Here is a 10,121-nt window from a genome sequence, read left to right as displayed (position 1 = left end):
ATGCGAGCGTGAAGTCATTTATCCAATGTGTACAGGTATGCACTGACGGATCAGGGACACTCGGGAGCTGTTGTGTCTGCTGAGGAGCTGAGCTATTTTTGAAACGGCACACTCATTTCTCTCTAGGGGACTGGGAGAAGATCTGTGCAGTAATTGGTAATTATAGAGTTAAATATTGTCTCCAGTTATTATGGGTTGGAACTAAAGGATCCACCCTTCAGCTTGTTTTTACTTTCATTTACTAATGCAGTAATGTGTTAGCTTGTTTATCAAGGGGCCTACAAAGCGTTCCGGGCCTACAAAGTGAGTAGCCTTGCCTTTGATGTAAGTACTTAACAGTCTGATCCTTAAAATAGTGGACAGAGACTGGCTGATACTAGGTTTACCTAACCCTGGCAGATAGTTTACTTTAAAAGATACACCCAGGGTATTAGTAGGAAAGTATACTTGGAAGATAATACACAGGTTACCTTTACTCCAGGGCATTACCTTAGAATTACACACCACAAATCAATACCTTACAGTCCAATAGCCTTGTAGACGTTTTATCAGAAGAAGTGCGTTTTTCAGTGAGTTCAGTGAGGGTTTTTCCAAGTCGCTGGGCATGGCAGGGCCTTGTTAATGGTGCCCTCATGGCAGCACTTTGGGGTAGAAGTCCAGGGTTCACTCAGCAAAATGGGTAGGAGCGCCTTCAAATGCAGCAAGTCTGGCTTACCACATTTTGAGATAACTGAAAAGTAATGCAGCATACATTTCCATCATGGGCATAGCCAGGATTTTTGTTAGGGTGGGCAGGCCTTTTGTTGAGTGGGGTGGGGGGCAGAATCTGTTTGCTATATATATATATATATATATGCAGGTTTTGGTGTCCTCGGGTGTCTTCCCGTGTAAAAGTTGGGGTGTCTAGGCGACGTTTCGACGAGGTCTCACTCGTCATCTTCAGGCTGGTGCTTTCGGCTTCTTGTTACTGGCACACTAGCCTGGGAACTTCCTCTCTGCCCAGAACATTGGAGGCTAGACACCACACCCCCTCTACAGTATTTATAGGAACTCAAACATTGAGATCCCGCTCTGTTCCAGTAACAAGAAGCCGAAAGCACCAGCCTGAAGATGACGAGTGAGACCTCGTCGAAACGTCGCCTAGACACCCCAACTTTTACACGGGAAGACACCCGAGGACACCAAAACCTGCATTCCTGTACCCGTGAAAATCTACGAAAGCATATATATATATATATATATATATATATATATATATAATTATATTATATTTTATATATATATATATATATATATATATATATATATATATATATATATATATATAAATTATTATATATATATATATATATATATATATATATATATATATATATATATATATATATATATATATATAATATAATTATTGGTATTTATTGATGGGGGGCAGCTGCCCCTCCCTGTCCCCTCCCCCTTGGCTACATCCATGATTACCATGTAACTGGAGGGCAATTACGGTAAGTTCAGTACTGGAGCTGCGTACCGACCAAATGTAATTAAAGCACCCGTAGGCGCCGAATCCTGGGAGCTGTAGTTTAAGTGTGCTGGAAATTGTAGCTGACTTTCCAGGATTCTTGAGGGGGGCGGGGAGAGAGACACGTGCTTTACATGTATGGTGTGTATACAGCCTGAGTCGCAATTTTATTCAAGTAATAAATATGCGTATAGGATGCCATTTAAGGTTGCGGCAATCTAGAACAAGTTTAAATAAATACTGTAAATAAATAAAATTGTCCAGTAGCACCTTGGAGACAAACAAAGTTTGTTCCGGGTATAAGCTTAGTTGGTCTCTAAGGTGCTACTGGACATTTTTTAAATTAATTTATTTCGACTGCGTCAGACCAACACGGCTACCTACCTGAATCTAGAACAAGTTTACTTTTGACCTGGAATCCATAGATCCATTTAGCTTATTTTTAAAAAGGCCTTTAGTTTAGATTAGGAACTTAATGCTGTGATCGGAGGCGGGGAGGTGCATCCTGACCGGGCTACCGAGAGTTAAAAATCCCCGGGTGCCTATTGGGCAGGCTGGGCGGAGATTTTGCCATTCAGATCCTGTAGGAAGTAAGTTGCTGAGTCTTGGAAAGAGAGTAAAAAGAGAGAGTTCCAGTAAAGGAAGGGGGGGAAAGGAGACGCGGAGAAAGAGAGAGAGAGAGAGGGGCGCACAAACCACTAGTCAGAAATTCAGATGCAAAATCAGGCGGAGATGTGGAACAGGCTGCTAAGGCAGGGCCTGGGAGAACTCGGCGGATGAGGAGTCGCGCAACTTTTCGAGTCCAGGGAGAAGTGCGCGGCGGCGCGGGCGCAACAAGGCGAGCATTGCGCGAGATGGAGCCTGCTGTGGAGGTGTAAGGAAGGAGGCGGTGTCTTCTCTCCCCATTTCTCTCCACACACGCGCGCGCGCACCCCTTTATCTTTTGCCTTGGTTGCTCCGGACGAGGCAGGAATGCCCAGGATCGCGCCTCTTCCCTTGGCCGAGCCGACCGGTGCCTGCAGCCGCTCTAGCGGTGGCCTTTGCTGAAGGAGCAGCGCCGCCGCCGCCGCTCTCTCCCCTTCTCCCGGCGCAGCTGCACAAAAGACTTTCGAGGAGCCTTTTTATTTTACCCCTTCTCCAGCTGCGGTCGTCATGTCCCGGCGGAGGGGGCTCCTGCCTTACCCCGCCGCCGCCGCCGCCGCCGCCTGCGTATGCATCTTCTCCCTCTTCAACACTGTTAGAGGTTAGTGGATGGCTTCAGAAGCAGAATTATAATCGAGAGGAATGGTATTTTGAAAATAAAACTGCTTCGGAAGGTGTTTGGGTATAAGGGAATATGTGAAGCTGCGTCTTAGTCCCCATCCCCCAGCAACAGGGTTTTAAAGCTTGGCATACTGAGTGGGAGACAAACTAGTGGAATTAGTTGTTGAGTATTTAAGAGAGGTGTGCACGAACTCCAAAAGTGATTGTCTGAGGAAGAAAGTCGGAGGGACTACTCTTTTTAATATATTTTTAAAAATAATCCTGTGATTTATTCCACATTGTTGATGATTTGAATTACCCACACTGCCCTTCTGGACAAGATTCCTAGGGTGTGAAAACAGCACATATAAAGACTTTGCATAAATATTAAAACAAAACAGAAAGCATGGGGGGGGGGAGTTGTGGATAATCATTTCGGACCATTGGTGGGGATCTTGTGGCCCTCCTGCTCCCATTAGCCCAGCTTGCTTAGCCAATGGTTTGGCATTATGGGAGTTGTAGTTTGACAATTTCTGGTGGGCCAGAGGCTCTCCATCTGACCCCTGTTCTATACAATAGAGAAAAGTAGTTATCAGTAAGTCATCTTGAGCTCTTGAAGGTTGTAGTACAAAATGTAAAAGGTGTAATGATGTAGTTGAATCAGACTTAATTGCAGCCTATCCTATGCTTGCTTGTTCAGAAGAGCTGATGTCTGTTGTTTTGGAGAGGCGTTTGGGAGTGGAAACGAGTGAGTGACTAAGCATCAGGTTTGCCAAGTATCTTGGGCAACCACTTGCCAAAAGTAAAGGCAGGAGAAACAGAAGCCAAAGATGGTTGGTAGTGCTGCATTAAGAATGCAGGTGCCAAGTTTTCACAGTGAGGCATGGGTAGGGCCCTGAAGTGAATTTGCAAAAGGAAAACTTCACATATACAGTATATATACTGTGTATAATCATAGGCTATGCATGAAGACTTCCCTCACATAAAACATCTTGTTTTCATGGCACACTATAATGCATCCTTTACAAAGAAAGACCACTTGAGAAAAGCAGCCACCAAAGATGGGTCATGTTTATCTTGCCGCACAAGAGAGGCTTCTGTGGTGGCTTTTTCCATCGGAGCCAAGCTGTAGAAGTGTTTATCATGATAGAGCTGGCTGTCACATAAGGTCTTTTATTAAAAAAAAAGGAGCTGGATTTATATAAACATGTTCACTTCCTATGTTACTTTACTGAAATTGTGTTTTAAAAAATGTATAGGGGGAAGTGGTTTCGGAATGACCAGAGAAGCAGAGACTTGTAATATGTCAGTGGCTTGACAGGAGTCGGGCAGCTCTCTGTAGCTGGCCCACAAAATGTGTGTATGAACAGTGTTTGGATGTTGGTTTTTCAAGCAAGCCAGGGTTGGAATTATGCCCTGGAATTATGCTTGTTGTATGCTACCTCCCACTGCATGCTTCAGTTAGAAATGGTTGTACGCCTTTAATACTGCTGCATAAATAGCAGATTATTCCTGCTCAGATTGACTGCTCTTGCCCAGATGTTGTGCAGAAAAGATCCTGTAGGCTGCTGCTGTCCCAATATCACATGCCTCTGACTTGTGAGTATTGAATGGCTGAATGTGTGCTAGTGCACGGCCAGTGAAGTTGCAGAGATGTCACCCTCTCTCTGGTTTGCTGTCCCAGGTCAGCTACTGAGCAAGCTGAGATCTGATGTTTTATCTCTCATCTTGAAAAATAGGTGTACATCGTTTAGCACTTCAAAAACAAGTAGATATAATGCATGAGTTTTTAATACTTACTTTGCACCCCTGTCAAAATTGTATTCCTCCCTCTCACACCCCGCAGCGTTCACAACCTGCAGCGCAGTGTCTGCACATACGTGGGTTGCGATTCGGCGCTTATGCGCGAGCGCCGAAACCCAGAAGTAACCTGTTCTGGTACTTCCGTGTTCAGCACGGTGCACAACCCGAAATCGCGTAACCTGAAGCGTCTGTAACCCGAGGTACCACTGTACACATAGGCTATATTTTCATGCATAACCTTTCTCAGATCAAACATACATATGTTCTCCCCTCACCCCTTCTCACACACAGACCAACAGAATAAGCGATGACTTTGGGACAACTTTAGATATGTCAGTGCCTGTTCTCTTGGCAGATGTCTGTCAAAGAGCTGTGTTGGGACTATTGTTGTTGAACTGGTTTGTAAATGAACTGTACTGAAATATGACAGGATTTTTAATTTATTTTTTGGTAGAAGAAAAACATATTCTCTTGTATGCTAGTGTTATTGCCAAGTCTTTATCAGGGCCTCATAGAGGTCTGCTCCTTCAGATAAGGGATCTTCAACTCTCCCTTATGCTTTCCTCTTTGTCAGGCATCCCCAAGAGACAGCTGTGAAGAAAGAGAGAGCTGGGGGAATATGAAAGATGTCCATAGAAAAACTCGCCTCTCATAGTGACCATGCAGATAATGGCCAATGGGAAACATTCTGATCTTTTAGAATTTCAAAATGATTGGGAGTTTATTCCATAGAGTCTGTATTCTTGGATAATTTATTCCCATTGACTGTCTCAGTTTTGCCCACTATATATATTATTTCTGCTTACAAACTGGCATGTCTCCTCTTTCTTGGCTCGGATGTTTTTAGGGTTAGCAAATAAGCACCTATAAATTATGGGCCTTTCTAAATGTCTTGTGGAATGTGTGTACTTCCCCCTGCTTCCTTTACTGTTCTAATTGCAATATTTGTAAAACCTCTATTTGGCCTTTGTTATGAAATTTAAGAATATTGAGAAGAGGCAAATCCCTTGCCAAACTTCCCCTTTAAAAAAAATGTAGAATCTGGTGCTGGAGTTGTTTGAGACTCCTGTTTTTACTTTGCCATTTGGCAGAGGAAGGGGAAAATTCAAGTTGTTTGAGTCAAAGCATTGCACACCTTACTGTTGGCTCCAGTTGTCAAGTCTCTGCACCATCGTTCTTTGTTAAATCAGCTTGTTGATATCTAGTGTATTTTATTCTATAATAACATTTTAGGAAGCTCCCTAAAATCCTAGATAATGTTTCTGTGCTTTTCCACCTAACAGTGTATTTGTCAGTGGCTACTTCCAGATCCGGGTGGCGCTGTGGGTTAAACCACAGAGCCTAGGACTTGCGGGGTGAGCTCCGGTGGCTCGGTCCCTGCTCCTGCCAACCTAGCAGTTCGAAAGCACCTCAAAGTGCAAGTAGATAAATAGGTACTGCTCCAGCGGGAAGGTAAATGGCGTTTTCATGTGCTGCTCTGGTTCGCCAGAAGCAGCTTAGTCATGCTGGCCACATGACCTGGAAGCTGTATGCCGGCTCCCTCGGCCAATAAAGCGAGATAAGTGCCGCAACCCCAGAGTCGGCTACGACTGGACCTAATGGTCAGGGGTCCCTTTACCTTTACCTTTACTTCCAGACGGGTGGCTCCTAGTGCTGCCCAATCAATTGGTCTTCTTTTGTAAGATACCAATAGAATTTGAAATCGACTTTCCACATGTTTGTGAGCATTGCTGTTTTTTGCTTGCTTGCTTTGTTTTCTGTGTTTATAGAGTAAGCAAACCATTGGCTTAGGATTTTTCAGTATCTTTTTATTTATTTAAAAATAGATATATGGGTGTGGGGAGGGCAAAGTCTGAAGGCAAAGTCTGAGGCTTCTTTCTCATTCTGAAAGACAGTAAATCTCTTGACTACCAGATACTGGGGACTCACAACAGGGGACGGGCCATAAAACTTATCTTGTGTACCTCTCTGAATAATTTGGTTGGCTACAGTTTGTAGTACTAATGGCAAATTTCTGGCTCACCAGCCTGCCATCAGCACAAATCAGCATGACCAAGTATTGGGTGTGGTAGGACTTGCATTCCACAATGCTAGTCTTATAGACAGATGTTGAGGTGGATGGGATCAGAACATCCTTGATAACTGTGTGTAAAACAAGCTTGTGTTTTAAGAGCTGAATGAGTTTCCACCAGGTAAGTTGGTCAGTTACTGTCATTCCTTTGTCCTTTGTCTAACAAATGCTGGACCTTTACTATATTTCGTTATACAGTAGCTTCCACCCGTTGTACCCGTGTACCTGAGGTTTAATTGTGGGTAATACAGATACCTTGTGTTCACAAAGTCTGTTGTTGTGACCTTAACAGCAATGAAATAAATCTTGCCCTTCTCAAAATAACTTTGACTGAAAATAAACAAACTGTGGTTTCCTCCCCCCCCCCCCCCTACACCTCAAGTTTATCCTTGGGATGTCTGTGTACAGGAAATCTTTAAATATCATCACATTTTTATCATCCTTTTTAAAGGAATTGGAACTTTGCCTGTATATATTAGGCGGTCAAGGAAATAATATCCTCTTGGAACCATTTACTTTTATCTTGGGGCAGTTGAGAATAGCATGCAGTCGATTTAGATTGAGGGTCATCTAACCCCCATTTCCAAGCCTTAGAAATGGCAGTGAAGAGGTGCTTGGATAAGACCTGCATTGACACAGTTCTCTCTGTAGATCATACAAGGCCGGCTGTGGCTCTGCCATCAAATGTCTTGCCAGTCGTATTGCAATTGTTCCAACAACCCACGTTTACAAAGCTGTTGTTGTTGTTGTTGTTTAGTCCTTTAGTCGTGTCCGACTCTTCGTGACCCCATGGACCAGAGCACACCAGGCACTTCTGTCTTCCGCTGCCTCCCGCAGTTTGGTCAAACTCATGCTGGTAGCTTCGAGAACACTGTCCAACCATCTCGTCCTCTGTTGTCCCCTTCTTCTTGTGCCCTCAATCTTTCCCAACATCAGGGTCTTTTCCAGGGAGTCTTCTCTTCTCATGAGGTGGCCAAAGTATTGGAGCCTCAGCTTCAGGATCTGTCCTTCCAGTGAGCACTCAGGGCTGATTTCCTTTAGAATGGATAGGTTTGATCTTCTTGCAGTCCATGGGACTCTCAAGAGTCTCCTCCAGCACCATAATTCAAAAGCATCAATTCTTCGGCTGCAAACATGCATATTTACAGTGTATTCTCTGGTTGCCCTTTTGATTTATTCCTGCAGTTACATTCCTGGATGATTCCCCAAAATGGTGGTTTAGACTTCAACACTTGGGGTGCAAAATAAAGTACTTTGATTAGAGGAGGGAAAGGTAGATTACAGCCATTCAGTACCAGTGCCTTTAAACCATTCTCTCAGCCAGGTGGGGTCTCCTTTGTTACGAGAGGATCCCATTTGTTGGACTGTTGGAGGACTCAGTCTCAATGACCCAGACCTATGGATTGGACAAATTGCATAAGTCTTTCAATGGAATTCCCCTCCCCTCTCTCTTTCTCATTCTTATATTCGCTCTGTTGAGCTTAGGCTGGCCTACATTTCATAGTAGCAATTTTGTGGCTCACAAAGCATATGTAGCCAAAGGCTGGAAAAACAATTATTATTTACGGTATATTTGCCACATGAAAAGAACTCTGTGACTGGCATGCAGGACAACAATAGTAGAGCAGTGTCAAGGCTTGCTTTTATTGCACTTTCCCTCTGCAATCAATATAGGTGGTGGTGGTGTTGTTCTGAGATAGTCATTCAATGTTTCCCCCCTCAGTAGATTATGGAAAGGGTGGCTTATATATGGAAAGGTGTATATGTGAAAAAGAGCCTGTTGAGTCAGGGCAGAGGTCCATCTAGTCCAGAATTTATCTCTCACAGTACCCAACCCAATACCCACGGGGAGCAACTTCAGGTTCTGCTGGTGAAACAGCACTCTGCCCACTTATGGTTCTCAGCAACTGGTATTCAGAGACACAATGCCTCAAAAAAATAAAAAATCTAGCATTTTTTTTCTATTAAGGAGGGAATCCTATAGGATACACTCCTCAGAAGCCAGTGTGGTGTGAGAGCCAGTGTGGTGTAGTGGTTAAGAGCGGTGGACTCGTAATCTGGTGAACCGGGTTCGTGTCTCCGCTCCTCCACATGCAACTGCTTGGGCCAGTCACACTTTGCTGAAGTCTCTCAGCCCCACTCACCTCACAGAGTGTTTGTTGTGGGGGAGGAAGGGAAAGGAGACTGTTAGCCGCTTTGAGATTCTTTAGGGTAGTGACAAAGCGGGATATCAAATCCAAACTCCTCCTCCTCAGTTCTTAGCCTGCAAATATGCCTGATGGTCACTGATGCTATAGTCCATTGATTTCTGTACTGTCAGGTTTTAGAGAGTGCTTTCCCTCCCAAACCAAATACAGTTATAAATTGGCTAAACTTTGTGTATATATGGAGCCATTGACTACTGTAAACTGCTTTGCTTGTGCATGGAAGCTGATTTGGCAGATATTGAATAATACATCACTTGTCTACCTGGAGGCCTAGGGCTAAATTCAAGTAAGTCATTCTCTGTGTAGACCCACTGAAATATCTGAAGTCCACTGATTCCAGTTGTTCTACTCTTTAGTTTGACTTAGCTAGATGCAACCCATATACTGGATCTTACTAGTTCCTGCTCTTGTTTGCAATGGAACAAGCTAAAGATTGTGGTTAAATATTTGAACATGTGTGTGGACGATGTTAATTTGAGTAAAGGCTTATAGCTTGATAATGTTTGTGTTTGTTCAGATATAAGCTCCTTTAAGTTCAGTGAGACTTACTCCCAAGTAAATATTTGTAGGATGGTAGCCCTGGTCCTGGAATATGTTTTCACTGCCTGTTTCTGTTGTCAATAACTGCACAATGATCAGATGAAGAGCCTGGACTAGATTTAGATTAGGACATAAATTTTTATCCCATCTTTCTGAGTATTTAACCTCACATGGTGGTTTATGCCCTCAAGCCAGATAACAAACAGCCATATTCTAGGGAGAGAATGTAGCATAAGGTTTATTATTATTATTATTTACAAAGGTATGCGCAATGTCTCTTTTTTCAAGTTACATTTTCTACAGGTCAGTTTCATTTGTTGAGTCATTAGGGTTACATTAGGAAGAAAAGGGGGGGAAGAGGTGGAGGGGGCCAAGGTGGGTGGGGGTGGGGTCAGGAGGCGATGTTTCTATTTTACTTAATGTATGTGTGGGGTTGTGGGTGTAATGGCCTGGGAATCCGATTCAGAGGCTGAACCGGAGGAATCCCAGCCTGCACAGGAGTCCCCGCCTCCAGGGCCGACTGAACTGGGACAGGGCCTTGATTCTGAAGTGCCTGCACCTGTGCCGGATCCTCAGGAGCAGGCACCAGGTGAATCCATTCTGGCTCCAGAGGTGGTTGAGGACTCAGTGCCTACAGGTGAGTCTCCCCCTGGGCCCAGTAACCCTTCAGCCTCTCCTGAACTGCAGCGGCTCAGGGCAGAGAGGCGAAGGGAACTGGTTTCTCCCAGGAGGAGTGCTCGCC

The 10,121-nt window shown here is 44.1% G+C and overlaps 1 protein-coding gene across 2 annotated transcripts in view; it reads left to right on the top strand.

Annotated features, from left to right (window-relative positions):
• The first annotated feature begins 247 nt into the window (after positions 1–247).
• Positions 248–10,121, top strand: part of ITGB5 (integrin subunit beta 5) — a 79,316-nt gene continuing 69,442 nt past the window's right edge. The window contains exon 1 of one of the 2 annotated variants that reach the window (XM_083737890.1): positions 248–324. Coding sequence is in view for 1 of the 2 variants with exons in the window: in XM_083737889.1 (XP_083594015.1) it covers positions 2,669–2,759 (91 nt within the window). In the remaining variant the exon portion in view is untranslated. Of the gene's footprint in view, positions 325–1,689; positions 2,760–10,121 lie in introns of those variants that run through there. The other variant, XM_083737889.1, reaches the window with a different exon arrangement.

This window comes from Podarcis gaigeae, assembly GCF_964106915.1.
Source record: "Podarcis gaigeae genome assembly, chromosome: 1".
In the NCBI taxonomy this organism is placed as follows: domain Eukaryota; kingdom Metazoa; phylum Chordata; class Lepidosauria; order Squamata; family Lacertidae; genus Podarcis; species Podarcis gaigeae.
Note: the sequence above shows the minus strand (reverse complement) of the source record. Positions and strands in the feature narration are given on the sequence as shown.